Genomic DNA, 19,510 nt, shown 5'->3' on the forward strand with positions numbered 1-19,510 from the left:
ACTGACTGTGCTTCTTACAGGAGCTGAGGATGACAATTACTTACATTCATATTCAGTCTACGGTTTGATAGTGATGTTTCGTTGTGCCTAAATTGCCCTATTCTTTCCATTAGATCCTTAACTTTTCCCTTTCAGGAAAAAAAAACCCAACCCAAAACCAAACCCAACAAGCTGTTTGATACTGCTGGTACAAGATGTCTGTGATGTTCCTACTCCAGAAACAACCTCATTTTAATGTCGAGCAAAGTAATTCTTGCATTCAAACACACAGAGGCTGTAATTAAGCTTTGTGCACTGCTACCTGAGAAGAGATGCTTTTTAAATGTGAACCACATGCATCATTATTAGTGCAGCTGGCCTGTTGCCCATCAAAGCACTGATTATTTTCTACAACAGCTACTCCAGTTCCTCTGCTTTTTCAGTTTCCTGTTATCTTGCATGGACATCAGCAGTCCCTTTGCCAAATTTCTTAGTAAAATTGTGGCACTCCAGACTCATAGGAAGAGGATTTATCAGCACTATAGCAGTTAATTGCTTTAGCTAGCATATGGCACTGTCCTTTGAACACTGGAGATGCAGAAAGTGTGTGAATACTGTTGGAAGTGAATCACTTTGAAAGTTGTTCTGTCTTGGTGGGGAAGTTAAGACAACTAGTAATGGATTTGGTATCTTAGACCTGCTTTTTGAAATGGTCCAAAACTGTGTCACTGAGCTATTTCGAGAGGTGCTATGCTTTAAAAAGGCTGAATTTTCTGTTTATTTGTTTATATACTTTGCTTAGCTTGGCCTTTTTGGGTGCATTTACTCATTGTGTGTTAGTGCTTAGTTAGGTGCTTGAATACACAATTCCTGAGTAAATTTGTCCTTTGTATCTCATTCTCTTTCGCGTATGTTTCCCAGAGGAGCTCTGTCAGCCAGATCTATTGAAGGAATAATTATTTCATCAGGATTTAATGTATATCTTGATTGCACTTTGAAGACACTCTCTTGAGAAGTTTTTATCATTTCAACACGGGATCATAGCATGTAAACAAGGAAATAAACATTATCTTTCATATTAATCAACAAGATGATTAAATAATAACCACAACTGTTAATTGGTACTTGGAGATAGAGGGTAATGACTGTCTTGAGTTCCACAATGACAGTACCAACAGGTAGAGACCCTTTTCTGCACAATAAAGCTGCATATAATTTAGGAGGCATTACGGATTTAATGTGCAGCTGCAAGCATAGTGAAGTTGTGCAACTAGCTGCCTGGTGTCCTATTTCAGGCATATGTTTTCATACTGAATGAGGTATTAGCAAGGGGATTTGAGATTTAGGCAGTTAAATCTGTTCTCATTGCCACCAAAAACCCGAGGTTCTGTATAAACCCATGCTAGCAGTGTTTTGCTTTGCCGTGGGGGACGGTTCCTGCTGGTTTCAGGATGCGGCAGGAGTCAAAAGCTGCTTCTTTCCTCAGAGGCAAGAGTCCAACTTGTCCCTCGCAAGACAGTGGCTTCTGGCTCCCTCTGAGTTTGGAACTACGGCCTCATTTTTTCATCACATGAGTCTTTGTCTTTTTCTAAATACTGCACTGTTTGTAGAGGGAGAAGGAAGCATGTAGGGGGTCTGCCTCTCTAGAAGTTGATGAAGGAAAAAGGTCCAGGAGTTTAACACACACATTTGGGAATGTAGAACATAGGACTGGGAATTTTGGAGATCTGTATTGAGAGTCCTGCCCCTCGTACTGACTAGCTGCCTAATCTTGACCCAAGTGAGTAATTTTGCTCTCGGACACAATCAGTTCTTTGTACAGTAACTCATTTGAAGCAATTAGTGCTGCTGGAAGAAACTGTGCAGCCCTCCTGCTCTCAGTGTTCATTTTTGCTTCTAACCTACCATAACTATAACCAAAGGAAGTGTTTCCTTCTCTGATCGTCTTACTGAGCTGACTCAGCCTGAGGCTGCCTGATCACTGGATTCATGATAAGGTTAGGGGTCTAGATTTACCGTGAATTAGGTATGACAGCAAAGCACTGCCTTAGTTTCTCCATGTCTGTTGCTTATAATACTTCACAGATGCTAATGACAGCTCATTCTCACTGAAAAGTACTTGGAGATCCTGGGCTGAAAGGCATCATGAAAATATAAAGTAGCCATTGTATAAGGGGACTTTTTGTTGTCACATATTTGTAAACTAATTTATCCAAAGTCACAGGCCTTTATATTACAAGCATGGACCAGAATAGTGCTTTGCCCCCAGAAGACCTGTTGGCATCAGTAGCATGGTCTCAGGTCATCCACAGATGCTGGCAGTGTGACACTTTTCATTTTTGCCGCCTTAACAGTCATTCAAAGTAATGGTGAAAGATAGCATGTTGGATGCTTTTACAATATGTATCTGAGGGTGGGCTATCCACTGACAGTCTCAGGGTCAGATCACACGTCTTATTCAGGTGGCAAAGCTCTCCTTGGCTTTGACAGAGCTGAGATTTCACCCCCACTGCCACCTCCAGTTGCCTAGTTTGTGCTCACTAACACATATATTTGTTCTACTTAACTCTGCAAGGTGATTTTTCCCATGTGGATTTTGATGTAGAGTCGAGTTTCTGTTTTTGTTTCTTGCTATACTGTTTGGTGTTGCTGAAGGGGAATAGCAGAAAAACTGATTATGTTCCTATTCTTATTACAAGGAAGAATGTTACAGTTTTAATTGTATGTTTTAATTTTTCCTTCTTCTTCATCTTTTATGTTTTTAAATTCTGCATTTCAAAAGCAGGATCATTATCATTCAGAACATTAAAGCATGTCTCTTTAATAGCTTTCCCTTTTAATGTGAAAGAATGGAATTGAGGAGGAAAAACCAATCTGTCTTGAAGGAAATTCTCTGTTATCTAAGGATTTTCAGTGCAGCCAAGAGAGGATCTTGAGCTCAGCTGACTTGGAGTGTTATTCTCTGCCTTGAGTAACTTGTAGAGTACAAAGAACCACTTTCATAGTGTTATCACTGGCAAAGTCCATCTGGTCCTGCCAGTGACGAGGGGATTATTTCTGCTTTTTGTTATGTCAGTGAGATTTTAGCATTTTAGGCTTCAGCTGTCAAGCTGTTGGGGGAAAGAGGGGAAAGTTAGATTATAATTGGAACTCTGTTGGGGAAGAAATTAGCTGAATGTTTTGCCAGTAATTTTTCTACCCATGTTTCCTTCTATTAGTCTCTTGATGATTTGTCCTTATGAAATCAGATTAGAACGCAATGACCTGATTTGTTAAGCAGGCAGTGATGACAATGAGCATCTGTTTGTCTGGTCCAGCTTCCCATTAACACCTGGTAACATTGTCCTTTCTTGCTATTACTTTTATACAGAGCAGCACAGAAGCTTAACCTGTCTTCGAAGAGAAAGAAATACCATCCGCCCCTGCCACACACACACGACTTCTCTATTTATGCTACTAACTTTAGTGGCATCCTGCAGCTCTGTCCTCCCCCAGCACCACCATGCCTTCTGAGAGCTGTGTCCAAAATCAAGGACAACCCTGGCATTGGAAAGGTAACTTTGGATTTAAATTTTTTAAAATAGTTTTCTAGATTAATTTTAACAGGACTGGAAGCTTTCAGCCTAGAACAGGGTTGGATAGGTTCAAGGGAAGGGTCTTGGGACAGAGAGATAGCCACAACTGAATGTGCCTGAAAGCTGTTATCACCTGTTGACTTTGGAAAGAGTTGGCAGCCTCAGAGCAGATTCAGTGCTAGAGTGTTGGCTTCCTTGAAGCCAGTTAACATCACTGACGGCAACATTGGCAAAGGTTGACATCATTGGCATCATTGGTTCAAAACCAATGGACATACAGGCTTCACCTTTGGCAGAAGTAGTCTTTGCATTGCCAGCAAAGCTCAGCTACTGGTGCTGGTGTTGTCTGCTTGAGGTTAAGAAGATACATTGAGGGGGCTTTGTTTCCCTCTGCTTCACATGTCGCTGTAAATCAGGAGTATGGAAATGAAGTAGCAGGAGAGAAATAGATGTCTCTCCAACTTAGGAAATACAGCACCTTTCAAATTGTAAAATTGGTGCTAATTTTATTTAAAATTAATTGAAATACAACCCAATTATTTAGAGCTTTATTCATATTTATAACTGTTTAATCACCCACACAGCAGAGTCTGAATACTTATTTACATAGGTTACAAGAGATTAGTGTTTGAAGATAGACTTGAAGTATTTAATGTGCACAGGAGAGCTAAAATACGCAGCTTGAGTAACCATACAAATCAGCATTAACATAAAAAGATTGTCAGCCTAAATACCTACAGCTGACACTTGCTCACAGAGAATACTCTGTATTTCTTAAGTCAGTGAGTTTGTGCTAAATGGAAAACAAAGGAGCAATTTGGGCTATTTCAAGCAGAGGGAAACTCACAGATGAAAATGTGTTTTTTTTCTCCTGTTTTTCCAGTGTGTTAGAAAAGAGGATGTAGTATTAAATGGTGGAATACAGCAAACCTGGCAGAGTAATTTAGAGATTCCCAGGTCGAGGAGGGTTTGCTAAAGAACACCTTTCTATGTGTGTGTGTTTGAGCAGAGCCCATTTGTTGTGCCTGCCTCTTCTCCGTGAGGCTTAGCACTGGGCCAGGGCACCAGGAATAGCAGGGAACGTGGCATTTCTGAGGCCCTTTGCCTTAGGGAGACCTTTAAAGCATGCTTGTGTCTCCTTGTGCCTGCAGCTCAATAAAACTGTCTTTGCACCTCACTGCCCTTGTGTGCCTGCAGCTGTGTGTTGCCAAAAGACTTCAGCCTTTTTACTACACTTTGAGGGTGGCCAGTGGAGCTTACCAGCATGACTTGTGCCTTGTGGAAAGCCCTGGTTTATCTGGTGTCTTCAACCAGATCAACAAAGTCTAATAAAGATCAAGTGCATGATCCCAGATGGCCAGAGATTATATGCCTTAGGTCATGTGGTCTACCTGCTTTCTTCATTAGTGAGCACAGCAAAGGGCTTTCAAAGGGAAGAGGTCTACCAGAATGCCAAGGGGCATGGCAGGACCTTGAGCAGCTATGCTCAGCTGTGTAAGCTTCTCCTCCAGCATGCGATCTATATGTATCCCATGCTGGCAATGTGGGTGGTATTTCTCTCCTGCCTGGCACACTACACCAAGAATTTCCAGACTTTATGGGTCAACAAGCTGCTGTTGATCCTCAAATGTCTCTGTTACTTAGCTCTCAGCTGAAAACATTATTGAAGATACTGTTTGTTTGGGCCCAGGGTTCCAGCTGTGTCCTTCTCGCCACGTACTTGTTGACCACAGTTTGGAAGAATCCTGTGCTGGAGATGATAAGAGCTCTCTGCTAATTGAATCAGCCCTTTAGTCTTGAGTTAAGATCTAGACCATCCAAATGGTGATGGGGTGTGCTAGTTAGTAGTTTTAATACTCCTCTTTTCTGATCCACAGTTTAAAATATGCAATACCTAGTAAACGCCTCTCTTGACCCCTTCCTCTTTTGCAACTTTTTAAATTACAGTGTTTAGCCATAGGAAAAAAACTTCAGAAATATAGCTTTTTATAAAAATTATGAGTCAGCACAAATGATATCTTATGTATCCTAGTTCTTAGAACTTGTGGTCAAAGGAAAAGTGTCAGTCCTATATAGGTGTTCTTTTCGTACTAAACACTGATAGTTTCACTGAGCAATGCCCAGAAGCTTTTGGTAGCATTTAGCCTACTGTGCACTACCATTCTCCATTATAATTTCCTCTTTACCAGCTTCTGCTGATCAAGATTTAGTCAGCTAGTATCTCCTTATGAGGATGATGGGAATAAAGTAATTATCTTTCTTACTCACTGCTTGAAGTATCATAGCAATTGAGAGAAGAATCAGCAAACGCTGGCAGATGTGCTGTGGTCCTCTGTTAACTTCAGTCCCTCTTCTAACAGCTTTTTATGGTGCACTCCTCCTGGTTATCTTTTTCCGTGGCTTTTTCTTGCAGCTTGTCCAGTAATAACTACAAGATACGCGTAGGGGACAGAATCAGTGGTGGATTCTGGAGTCACTTTTTCCTACCGCAGCATCTGTGGCTGTGGCTGGTGCTCTCCTTGGTTTGTGTGATCGTTCCCAGGTCAGCAGTGTCCCTCACCCTATTATTACTGCATGGTTACAGTGGGTTAAGCAGCTGGTGGGGCAGCCTTTTCCTTCCTCACCTCCCAGCTTGCTGCTGTTTTGTCTTTCATGGTTAGTTATGATGTGGAGGACTGGTTCCTTGCTGGTTTCTGCTGTACAGGTAAGAATGTAGCAGTGCTGATGGGCTGCCTAATTCCCACCTAACTTCACCTTACTAAGCTGAGAATGACCCAGTGAGGACCAGTCCTTATTCTCGTCAAGGGGGTGATTTCTGTGAGCACAGATAGCTTGACAATTCCCTTCTTGTCAAATGGTTTCTTTCAGAGCAGGACAGGATTCCATAGGGGAAACGTGCCTTTTCTTACTGTGAAGGGGCTGAAGAGATAAAATTTGCGAAGAGTATAAGTTATATGAGAATGAAAAATAGAGTAACAAACTGGAAACCCATGAACTGTCCAAGATACTTCAATGGGAGCAATGTGGCTCCCTTTATGAAAAGCTGAAGAGGTGAATGATATGTCAACTGTGTGGAAATACCATTTATATTAGGAGGGAACTAGTGAGTAAGGCCTGAATACTCCAATGACTAATTATTATCTGTAATAACACACTCAAGGTAGTCCCATTTCTTTTGTAAATCTGCTGAAAGCTTAGAGCAAAGTACATGTTGAAACATTTACAATGACCAATGTGATTGGCTTTCTGTATTTCCCCTGTGATGGTAATTCTTAACATTTTTTTCCCCCACTGATGCTCAAGGTTGTCTTTTAGCTGGTATTCAATACATTATAAGACACAGAGGAACAGAATGTGGAAAATGTGATGTCACTTCGGGGCCAAAAGGGAAAAAAGGGCTCCAGAGGGAATCTAGAAGTACAGTGTCGTAAGGGTAACTTTCAGACCAGGCAACTAGGCAAAGTGGTTGAAACAATAACAATGGTAGAAATTAGCAGGCAGGGATTAATGTGATATAGTAGGGATGAGCTGATGGAGCTTTTACAGGTGGAACACATGTGTTAATGTTCTGTGGAAGAGTCAGTGGGCATTTGAATAGGGTTGGTCTGGTTGATAGAGTGTATTTGGATTTTGAAAAAGCTTTTGACAAGTGCCCTGACCTAGGTTTCTTAAAAAAACCCTAAGCTGTCATGTATTCTCTAGTGGTTTAATAACTGGTAGGAAACAAGAGGGCAGATTTCACACTGGAACAAAGTTAGCAGTGGTGTCATATGGACGTCCATGCTGTTCAGTGTCTTCCTAAATGGTTTGGATGAGGTGGTGAAGCTACATATTCAGAGCAGCTGCAGCTAAAACTGACTGTGAAGACTTGCAAAAAGATCTTGTGATGCTGAAATTACTGAGTGGATAAAGAGGCAGATGAACTTTAGTATTGCTTGACACAAGGTAACATACATAAGAAAAGGAGCTCTAACTATGCATGCACAAACAATAAGCTGTAAGGAAATCAGGCATGACCACAACCCATTTTACCAGCCATCATGGAAGCTACAGCATTAGGTTTATTATCATGAGTCTGAGCTTCTAAAGAAATGCTTTATTGACTGTTCTGGAGGCAAGAAGATTAAGCATTTTTAGTTTTAGGGGGTCTCTAACAGACTGGGGGCCCAGTAAGCCTAAACCTTTGGAAAAAAGACGTCACCAAACAAATTAACATCTGTACCTGAAATTTTAACTTCCTTATTTAATTTGCACTTTCAAAGCTGCCCTGCCATGACTATTGGCTTTTCCTGCCAAAGAAAATCCCTTTGGACAAAGCACCGATTCAGTGGAGAGCTTACCCATGCATTAAGTCCTTTTCATTGGTTTCGAAGTTAAACACGTGAGTAAGAATTATTCTGAACTGGGGTAAGGGACAGTTTAATCTAAGAAACTGATAGAAATGAGCATAGGCAGCATTAGGACTATCTTGGGTGTTTCTGACTAGAATTGGAATTAGTCAGTCTGGCTGACAGGTCCTGTCACTGATTGTGGGACCTTGTCGTGAACTTGTGAGCTCAATGGACATTTGGGGAAGGGAAGAGGCTTGAATGACCTGAAAGGAGGCTGTAGCGCGTCAGGGGTCAGTCTCTTCTCCCAAGTAACAAGGGATAGGTCTAGAGGAAATGGCCTCAATCTGCGCCAGGGGAGGTTTAGGTTGGATATTAGGAAAAACTTCTTCACCGAAAGGGTAGTCAGGCACTGGAACAGGCTGCCCAGGTTGAGTCCCCATCCCTGAAGGTATTTACAAGACGGGTAGATGTGGCGCTTAGGGACATGGTTTAGTGGTGGACTTGGCAGTGCTAGTTTAACCGTTGGACTTGATGATCTTAAGGGTCTTTTCCAACCTAAACGATTCTATGATTCTATGAATTCCTGCTTTTTGTAAGCTGTATGACTATAGCAAAGGCAGTAACTGTGCATTGTCAGAACTACCGGAGGAGGCAGAAATGTGAAAAGATCGTGATGGCCAGTTCTTGCACTTGAACTCAGTTATTGATTATTTGAGCCCAAGGTCTAAATTTGTTCTTAGTCTCACATCATCATCTCCATGCATATCATACAGTTCTGCTGTGGTGAAATTGCTGTATGGCTTTTTATGGTTTAATACATTTGTCGTTAGAGACTTACTGCAGCAGAAAGCCTACATGTATCTTTTGCAATTTCTATTTATAATTTCTCATTGTTTCAAGTACTCTCTTGGAAGGTGGGAAATGAATGTAATTAATTTCTTTAACATTTCACAAATACCAATTTTTCACCTTATAATAATTTCAGCAGAAGTGCATGGACTTGTCCTGTGATACAAATTGTTAATTGAGCCTTTTGCTTAGTTTTCTTTACAAGAGTGCGAAATGTCACTCTTACAGGTGCTTGCAGGGTTTGTCCATGTTCAGGAATACCCAGCAGAGAAAAGTTTAAAAAAAAATAATTAGAACTGTAGGTCTATCTGGGACCAATTTTTCGTATAATCAACAATAATCAAACTCTCACGCACAAAGGAAAATCCCACTACCAATGCAAACTGGATACTGAAAGGAATTTTGCTCACTACTGATAAATGTTATGTAGCAAATTTCATACCTTTCTCTTGAATGTGCCAAAACCATCAGAGTCCAAATCATTTAGCTGAATCCTACTTAAAAAGCAATGATCCAGTACAGTATGATTCTTGTAACTGAATCATTTTTGTGGTCTCTCTGGGTGTTATTAAATTTAATGTCAGAATAGCAGGAAAGACGTCTGAAAGCCATTTAATATTGTCACTGGAAAGAAGTTAGATTATGCTCAATTTCTGACATTAATGTGCTACTTAAGATAATTTATCATATTGTGGTATTAAAAAAGACATCCTTTTTACAGTGGCTGCTGTGTAGCATTCTAATTTGCTATTTTTCTTTAGCATGGTAGGAAGCCTTTTTCATGCAAAATGTTTTTTCTGGGGTTCTATTCAGCTCATTCTTTATAATACTGCATTACTTACAACAGCAACTTTAAGTGCTTGTCTCTTCCAAGGATCCTGTCAATTTTTTATGTTAGAATGACAGAATACTCCTATGTGAGACAATTGAAGTGGAGCATTTAAAGAGAACCTGAATTGTCAGACATGTTTCTTGGACAGGTATATACATACTGGTCTCCATTTATGTGTTTTAGACATTTACTTTCATTTATGCTTTACCAAGCCATAGCTAAGGTACCGCTAATATGATTTACTGATCGTGCAGGGTTTTCTTAAGTGTGCTGTATGTCCCATTCACTGGTTCTTACAATGGTTTGATGACGGATAACAAATAGGTACTTAATTTTGTCATCTTTATTGCTGCTTGTTTCTTAATGACTAGAGTGTTATTTCTGATATAAATCATGTATCATACTAAGTACTCTTCTATCCATGTGTATAGTCCCATATCATCCAAGGTACATGCATCCCTGCTGAAATGCCTTGATCTGCTTAAACAAAAATGTGGAAAAATTAGATAAAAATACACAATTTCTTCTACTTTGTTTTCACCTTTAAAAATGAAATAGTTTTCTTCATGTCTCCTGGGAGCAGAGAATCAATTCTTCTTTAATAGAGTACAATACAGAAGTGATTTTTTTTTTTTTTTTAAGGTTCTCCCAGGGGAGCTAGATGGTCTATGCTAGCATGGCAATTTTGCATATAAATTTGCCATCCATTGGTAGTGGCAGTATATGAAAGGCTTGTAAGAACTACCCACAGTAAACCAATTTAGCAAGGGTTATATATCTGTCAGTTACAATTAAATCCATGAAAAATATTGGCTCTGAACTAGGACTTTTGTAATTTGATTTACACTGTAGTTGAAAAATAAGTGATTTCATTGGAAAATGGTCTTTATTCAACTGACTGTGAATTCTTTGTAATTTCTTGCTGAGAAATCTTAATTCAGAATGGTGGATGTCTGAACATAGTTATTTAATTAACCTGCTGTTATACGCCATTTTGTGAACATTGGACAAAATTAACTTCCTGGCTGCACAATGCCTGTCAAGGATGTGTGTTTCCAGGGAATATTTAGTGTCCATTCAAATTTGGTATAATTACATTTATTGCTAAAGACCAAATTGCTTGTTCATTTAGGGATTATGATACTGCTGTAACGCAGAATACGACCAACATTTTTAGAATGGATTCCAGTATAGTGCCAGCACTTTCCCAAAATACAGACAGATAAAGTCAGAATTTATTTTAGTAAAAAAGGCTTGAGCACATGTATTTTAAAATTTTACATGCTTTTTAATTCATTCCTTGTATTTTTTTCCTTCTCATTCTGTCTAATTTGAAACTTGACAACTATATAAGCATCAAATGCTAACAAAGCATCACTATAAACACATGAACACTGCACATCCACTGATTTCAAAGGAGGTACCATATGTTACAGTTATGCCTGTGCTAACATACTTGGCTGGGTCAGGGTCTCAATTTCCTCAGTGTTCAAAATGCCATGGAGTCTAGTCATTACTTAGTGAATTAGTGGAGTCTTCTCTGTCTACATGTCTGCCCCAAATTGAACTGCATAGAGTATTTGGCATCCTTCACTGAAAGATGAACAACCAACTTTCTGAGATATATATAGTATTTTTTGTATTCATTGTTTAAAACATGTAGTAGAGGTCCGTGATAGTCTTAGGAACAGAATCCAAATCATCTGATTCTTTAAGTATGAGACTGTCCTTCCCCTTTGTCTGGTCTCAGAGTTGATAGCCCTTCCATCTCTTTTGATTACGGGGTAATAATCAATGTGAACCTGACTGTCTCAGTCTCCTGGCTGTTTCTGTCTAAAATTGTGTAGGATTGTGTCATTCTCTCTCTTATCACTGGCTCTTTTCTCTACAAATTCAGCCTTGGACGTGATTTCTTCTGGGACGACGCATGCCTCACTGGTCTTGGACGAGTTTTGTGTTCATTGATGTGTGGCTTTGCCGTAGCTCCATTCAATTCAGCATATCCAAAATATATGGGCTGTATTAGACAAAACTGCTAGCTTGCCTCTGGCCATCAGTCTCACATTCATGTCAGAGAGTTGCTTTGAAATTTGGGTTTCACAGCTTTTTGGTCTGTCTCTTACTTCTTCCAAACCTGCTTTCTGACACTGACATATGTTTGATGTTTTGCACTATCTTGACGAGTCCTGCAGCCAGCCCATTATTTTGGTTGCTGTGACTCACTTGTCCTGTTCTCCTCAACTCCAGCTGGTTCAGTATGCAGGGGGAGGTCTGGAAATCACGAGTCCACGCAAAGGGGGCACATGGGGATGGCACTCCTGGAGGAGGTCACAGCATGGGAACAGTGACTGCCACATGGCAATGGGACACAAGGTCTCTCCTTGTGACCCTTAGGTGTGAAACGGGGTAGACAGTAGCAATGGAGGAGGAAGGGCAGGTACCAGCCAGGATGTAAATCCCTCAGTTTTTGAGATGTTTCATTGTTTAGGTCAGAATTGTTAAATATGCATATATATTTGACTTTTATAAGGGTCCAAGATGTCAAGGTCTAGAGTTTTGGCTCAGGGCTCCAACAAATTACTGATATTTGAGTGTACTGTATGGTTCTGTGGTAGTAGTCTCATCAGATGTTTCTAAAACTGTATGGGGTTTAGCCCCATAGTCCTCCACATAGCCATTGTCCTCCACACAGGGGACTTTTTTTTTCCCCTCTCATTTTATTCAGAAATCTGCCCTTTGCCAATTTGTCTCCCTTAAAATTCTTTATGCACGCATAAAACTGCGGTATGACTTTCGTCTTTCTGCTACAGCATCCATCCACTGGGTTTGCCCTTACATAGCTGGAGCAAATGAATTCTAGCTTGCAGATGTTTGCTTTTATAGCCTCTTTTCTCTGACTTCCACTGTAGGCTGACAGACAGATAAACTTTAAAAAAAAAAACCAAAACAAAAACAACTCCTTGATTGCTATGAATCTCTCTCCCATCCTTGCCAGTGAAGGTTAGAATTGCAGCCATTGTTGTGCTGGGTGCATGAGCCTCTGACCTTATGCCACTCATTTCTAGGGCTTTTCCAAATTATGTGCTTGTTCATTTACTTTTAAAATTCTTTATCTTTTAATGGCATATTCAGGATGTATTTGCCATCTTCTTTTCCCAGACACTTTTGATTTTAATAGGGTTTCCTTCAGCAATTTTGCTGACGTCCTGGTTCCTGCTGAAACATGAATTTGGAAAGTTCAACAGCTGAGTGTTAACCTCCAGTGTACAAAACCCACCAGATTAGAGTCGGTTAATTAATGGGATACTTCAGTGGTTTGCATGATTTAGGCTGTCTTCAGGCACTGAGAAAAATGTTAATAATGTGCAAGTATTTTGATGTTTGTGTTTCTTTTATTTGCAGAAATTGAATGCAAATACAAACCTATCCTCTTTTTCTATCAACATGCTCATTAAAATGGAGCGTCTATCCAATATTCAATGTCTGTATGAATGTCTATGTGCAAATCCTTGACAATGATAAACTTCCTTTTCTTATCCTGCATCTTTCTGTGACATTGAAGAATACACAAAAGGGGGGGGGGGGGGAAGGAGTTACTAAAAATCCCCAGTTCTAGCAGGAAGGGTCACCCCCATCCCATGAAGGTTGTGCCATCTTAGCTCTCCTTAAGGAGTCTAAAAGTGGTCAGAGCAGAGGTGCCCTGAGCCTGAGATGACTTTTCTGGAATTGACATATTTATATTATCTTTCCTTTTTTGTGTTCTTTCTCTCCCTGAGCCACCTGCCATTCCTTTTAGCTCTCCTTTTTTTTCCCCCAGTCCTGTTCTTGTTCTTTCAGACCTGTCTTCCGTTTCTTCATTCATTCTCCTGTAAATTCCTTATCTTCTGTTTTGTTTGCTTTGTGCAAGTGTTACCAGTAGCTGGTACTGCTTCAGTTGGAACTGACCACCAGAAAGCTGGCCATATTGTTGAATAACTGCCCACAGAGGGTGTGATCCTGAGTGGGTCTGAAATTAATGTTATTGCACTTAATTCTAGTCATTCATTTTCATAAGCAAATAAAAGCATTAGAGTACAGTGCAGGTATTGCTGCTATGCTCCCCAGTTACGGGCCAAAGTTACTTTTAAATTTGCAGGTTCCCATGTCTTCTTGAATCCTCCACTCAATGCAAGCCCTTTTATCTAGATGATTTCCTTCACTGCACGTTGCTATCCCTACAGGTGAGCATACCTTTGTATGAGAACTGGATAAAGAGACCCAGGAGAAGATTCAGTTAAGTCCATCTTTAAGGCAGGAACTGTGCTGGCTCTATAGTATGCTGCTTTTTCTGCAGTACTTATCCCAGAAGAGTACTGGGATGAACTTCAGAGCTGACAATATAAACCTGTCACTTAAGATTGGTCCTGAACCACAGGAGGGCAAGAAGTGTAAGAAGAATAAATAGTATAACACCAAACCTTTCTTTTACGTACTTAGAAGTGTGTGCATGCACCCGGGATCTGCCTGCACTTAGTTTTTCCCGTTGTGAAAGGGTATGTTTGAGTAATCTTTGTGCTTGTTGGTACTTTCATGAGCATTTCCGCTTCATTTCCGAGTGAAGTCAGAGCCTGGCTTAGCATCATGAATGAGTGTGATACATCATAACCCTACAAGTTCTGGTAGGCATCACTTATAGATAGATTTCGTGGGCAGAGAAACTAAATTTGAAATCGGTGTTTTTCTACTCTGCAAATCAGCTTTTATACACAAAACACTAAAAGAAGAATTCCCTCGAGCTGCTTTTCTCTTCCCCCTCCCATTTGTCTTGAAAGACCACTTCCACTGTAAAAATGAAGATGACCCTTGAGCCCTGTTAAGTTTGGGATCCGATCCATTATGGGAAGCTATTTTAGTATCTTTCTGCATCAGAGAGGTGGTCTCAAAAGCTGATTTGACACACAAGGTTTTTCTGGGGGTGAAGCCATCTTTGTGTTGGGGGAGCAATGCTCTGATAGAGGTAACTTACTGTTTAGGTCAGGAGCAAACCAATTTTCCTCTTGTCCAAGCTCTGGCTGCTATAATCTAATAATAGGTGGAAGAGAGAACAGAAAGGACTGTTTACAGAAGTGCTTTGAAAACAGCATATATTTTAAAATTCATTTTAATCAAGTGACCCTGAAGTGGCCATTTGTATTTATATATATATTTAGGTGTTGTTTTGTTTTTTTTTTTTTTCCTGAGGGAGGTTATTTTTCTGAGCACCTTAGTAGCATGTCAAGGTTGAGCTAGCAGGCTAATACACAAAGCTGGCCTCATGGAGCTTTTATGGGGAAACAGCCTTGAGTGTGTCACCTCTGATGCACTTTGCTTTTAAAGCAGCTGTTTCATTTATTCTAAGGTTTGCTTATTTTCTGGGACTGTATTTTCATATTCATATCACTAGGAAAGGGGAAAGAAAAGAAAGTGTTGAAATCAGGGGACTGCTTGAGTCAGTAGGTGAAAGAATTTGCTGCTACCTTTGGTGGAGTCTCCTGCAGTGTTTACTGGAGGGGTCGATTGTTTCTTAACCTCTTTGTTTGGAAAAAATGTTAGGGAAAAGCTTTTATAGCCACTTTCTGGAAAATATTCTCCGTGAGGATGCTTGAATAACTGTGCAGGGATGCCTGTGTACAGCTTAGCCCCTGTTGAAAGTAGGAGCTGGAAAAATGAAACAGTTGAGGACCTAAATGAAATTTTCAAATTACCCACCCTCCCCAGCTGCTAAAGGCAGGGACATTTCAGCATGGTGCTTACTGCTGCACCCACCCATCTGCTGTCGAGCATCCTGGCTTGGACACTGCATTTCACTTGCATCCACTGGGTGCAGGTGTGTATGCCATCACCTTGTCATCTTGTCTGGTATGAAGGACAGTCCTAGAGGGTGGCTCAGCCTGCTCTGGTCTCTGTTCCTTGCCTGCATTTCCCATGTTATGCTTTGCTGAAGTAGTTTTTCAGCTTTGGTTCTTCCTTTGCCGTTATTTCTGTGGATACAGGAGTGCGGGGAAGTGCTGACTGCAAAGCGCATATTTTTTGTAAAGACACAAAGAATGTGTCAGTGTAATAAGTGCCCACCATTTTAATGAAATAATGTTCTCAGAACATAGTAAATAAATAGGAGTCAAATTGTTCAGGCAGATTTAAGGTTAAATTTAGCAACAAAAAGTTACTGAAAAGGAGAATCATTCTTTATCACAGAGGGATGCTTTCCAAGCCAGCTTCCCCATGCAACACCCAGCTCAGGGCTAGAGGTGGGCCTGACTCAGATCAGCAGGTGACTGCATGCTCTGTGTTTGGAGGGTTCACCTGCTGGTTTGCAGCAAAGGGGTTGCTATCTGTCACTCCCCTTCCAAATCAGGTGTAAGTGCTCTAAAAGGAGTGGGTGTTTTGTGGGTCAGTAGTTGCGCTGCAGAAGATGAAGCTCCTGATGGGCGCTCTGGAGAGTATGGGTGTAAATTGTTCCAGCTCTGCTGGCTGTGGTGCGTTACAGCCACAGAGGCTCTTCACCCAGTGAAACTAGATGGTTAACACTGGTGCTGTGAAAGTTGACTGGTAGTTGGATAAGGAGATAATACTGTTGTTCAGCTTGTTGTTGAAACATTTCATATTGGGCATGGAAAGTCACTCTGGCTGAGCATTGCTTCTCTCTTAAGTTTGATCTGCTGGGCAGTGTAGAATTGAAGACTGGCAAAGTGATTCACTGCGCCTGTAATAGTCATTTACTTCAGTGCAAGGTGTATAAAACACGCTGGTTCTGACCTGGGAGCATTTCATAAGGATAAATGGTTGTACGTGGGTGTGAGGCAATATTTCACAGGTTTTCAAAGTAAGAATATGATTTCCAGAAATTTAAAAGAAGCAGGTGTGCAGCCTTCGCTGAACTTCAGTGAGACCCAGTCACTTGGCTCCCATAAGCTGCTTTGGAAATCACAGCCAACATGTCTGAGCTCTCTAAAAATGCTGTCTTAAAATGCCATGTGTAGGAAATAGGCATTTGCAATGCTGCAATAGAAATGTACTTTGTGAGTGGTTTCTTTTCAAGCTTCTTGACCTTTTAATGCTTTTTTTCCTTCCCTTCTTTCCCATTAAATCTGCAACTAACCACCAAAGAGCTTAGCAATGACAGCATAAAGGCATCTGCCTGGGAAGGCTATAAGAGAAGCACCTTTTTATTAGAAGAACGTGAACCAGGAATTGAGAGTTCCTAGATTTAGTTCAGTTTGAATGCACTAGCTGTTTGAGCCTTGCGTGATTCAGGCTGATTTTCAGAGTGAATCGGTTTGTGTTTTCGGTCACATTAAGTACTTGAAAGGTAGGAGACTGGAGGTTTCTTTTCTTTAAGCACGGTATTACACCTACAGTGTATTATACCTGCAGATCAGACATTTATAAATTGAAATGATAAAACTGGAACAGAGTCAACTGAAGTGACAAAGTGCGCCTTTAAAAGCTAGGTCAGTGAAGACCCCAGGGTGGAAACCAGGCTGGAAAATCTGGCTCTGGTTTTGTCCCACGGTTGTTCTGACACACCTAAATATTACAAATGAACGTGTCATGGGAGGGGGAGTGGGTTTGGGAGGAATGCTTTGCATGCGTTTATCTGTAGCTGGGAACTCAATTTGTCACTGTGTTCTGAATTCTTGCAGGTGAAAGTGATGGTGAGGATTTGTCCCTCTCAAGGAGCACATGAAACATCCGAATCCATGTCCTTCCTAAAAGTAGACCCGCGAAAAAAACAAATCACGTTTTATGATCCAGTGGCAAGTGGGCCTTCCAATGCAGGTCACAGAAGAGGCGTTGTTGCTGTCCCAAAGATGTTTGCCTTTGATGCGGTTTTCCCCCAGGATGCTTCGCAGGTACTGGACAAACCTCCCGAGTCTTCTCATGGCCACTGCATTTGATTGCCTTAAGAGTTCTTTCTGTTTCTGGGGAATTTTATTTGAATGAGTTGCCTTAATGTCTGGAAAAAACATGGTAATTAATACACAAGTGGGTAAATTCTTACATTTTCAGTTTAGTCAAGATGTAAAATTAAGGAGTAATAGCTGGGGAGATGGCTTTGCCGACTAAATTATCTTCCTGCATTTTCTCTTGTTAGAGAAAGACATACAGCCAATTTGAAATTCACTTTTCCATCCAGTTAGGTTTTAACCCATTTGATGTCACTGAAATAAAGTCCTTCCCCACTGCTTTCAATGGGAAATGAACATGTGCTTAACGTTAAACTAAATGCTGCTGTTAGGAGAAGAGATACAGCTAACCCCATGGGATTGTTATACCGAAACAGTTAGGGAGCTTTTATATCTTCCTCGCCTTTTCCAGTTTGTTTATACTGTGGTTTTGACTGATTATTTTATCTTGATGGTGGTGCTGATGGTGCATGCCTTTCTCTTGCCCTGCAAAAGGGTGTATTTGTAAAGTAGTAGCCTCAGACCTGAAATGTGATACCCAGATGGGGTGGCTGGTATTTGGGAGGATTGTGGGCTGCAGTATATTTGGTGAGACTGGACACCTGAAATTTCCTTCTGGGAAAAATCTTGGGTTCAGAAAAAAAATCCTAGAACAACTTTTAAAAGGGGAGAAAAATTAAGCAGAGTATGAAGTACTACTTCAAGTTTGAACTGCCTGAAAAAAATAAGGGTTTGATGAAAGAAAAATAAAACACAAAACATCCAAGGTGAAAATGTTACATTAATGTTGAGAAAACATGACAAGATCTAGTTTAGAATCAGATCTTCTCCTAGGATTTTGTTTCATTTTTGGGGTCCCAAATTAGAGATATGAAAATATCTATTAGGTCGAAGTCCTAGCCAAGCACTAAAGATGGAGAATAACCTCCCACACAGATCAGTGCCTAAAACAATGGTAATCATGCCAGGAGGCTGGTTTTAAGATTCTGCATAAGCTCAAACAGCATCTTTGTGCAGAAAGACGCAACAGTGATCTCAACATTAGTCCAGAACTGGAAGCAGCTTTTTCTTACTTGTGTTGCCAGCTCTGCTGCAAAGTGGCCAGTCACAGCCTGCTTCTCTGCTGGTTTTGGCACCAGTCCTTCACATTGTTGACCCCCAGTTTGGGCTGGGCTCTTTCAGGTCCTTGTGGTGGGCCTGTTGGGTGGCCTGTTTGTGGTGTTTCTGGGTGACGTTGGCCAGTGCAGCCACTTCTGTGCAGGCGTCGTTGCTCGAGGCAAGCTTGCTGCCATGCACCTGCAAACAGAGCCTTATCGTTTCACTGTAGTTACATATTTACACCAACCCTCTCCCCGGCCCCCAGTTGCCGTACTTAATAGATCATCTTATTGTATATTTGAAACCTTCACTGACGTGGATAAACTGGTTTTAGTACACTCAAATATGTTAGCAAGTTCTCTTTATTGATGATGATGTTTCCCCTGGAAGAGGAAAATGTGATACTATGAAATCTTATTCAGGGATCTTAATGCATTTTCTCTAGTATAAATGTCTTTTTAATTCCTGTGAGCACTCTTGAGTAGCTTAATTTCAGTGGAGTTGCTGCTATTGCTGAATAGCCTTGGCTAAGCTATTATACCAGCAGGAAGCCTGGTTGGATAGCATTCAGTTTGCTACATTAGTCATAGAATCAATATTCCAAGAGAATTGGTTTAATAGAATTGAGAACTATTTTAGGCTGTAGTAGCATATTTTATTATTTTTTAAGATAGCATAGTTACTAAAATAATAGGACTGATGCCATAAAAATGGGGAGAATATTGCACCTCAAAAATATTGAGTCATTCATTTTATTATAGAAGAATAGTAAAAAACACAGCAGTATATGCTCTTTTACTTATTTGTCTCCAATCTTTCTTTTCAGGCTGAGGTATGCTCTGGAACAGTAGCAGAAGTAATCCAGTCTGTTGTGAATGGTGCAGATGGTTGCATATTTTGCTTTGGTCATGTCAAGCTTGG

At 40.6% G+C, this 19,510-nt stretch overlaps 1 protein-coding gene across 1 annotated transcript in view; it reads left to right on the forward strand.

Annotated features, from left to right (window-relative positions):
• KIF26A (kinesin family member 26A) overlaps positions 1-19,510 on the forward strand; it is a 101,959-nt gene that overhangs the window by 66,327 nt on the left and 16,122 nt on the right. Inside the window, exons 5-7 of the mRNA XM_087747864.1 lie at positions 3,350-3,533; positions 17,228-17,437; positions 19,416-19,509. Of these exons, the coding sequence (XP_087603990.1) occupies positions 3,350-3,533; positions 17,228-17,437; positions 19,416-19,509 (488 nt within the window). The remainder of the gene's footprint in view (positions 1-3,349; positions 3,534-17,227; positions 17,438-19,415; position 19,510) is intronic.

This window comes from Nipponia nippon, unplaced genomic scaffold (genome assembly GCF_047370975.1).
Source record: "Nipponia nippon isolate SJK-2023a ecotype South Korea unplaced genomic scaffold, ASM4737097v1 scaffold_11, whole genome shotgun sequence".
Classification (NCBI taxonomy): domain Eukaryota; kingdom Metazoa; phylum Chordata; class Aves; order Pelecaniformes; family Threskiornithidae; genus Nipponia; species Nipponia nippon.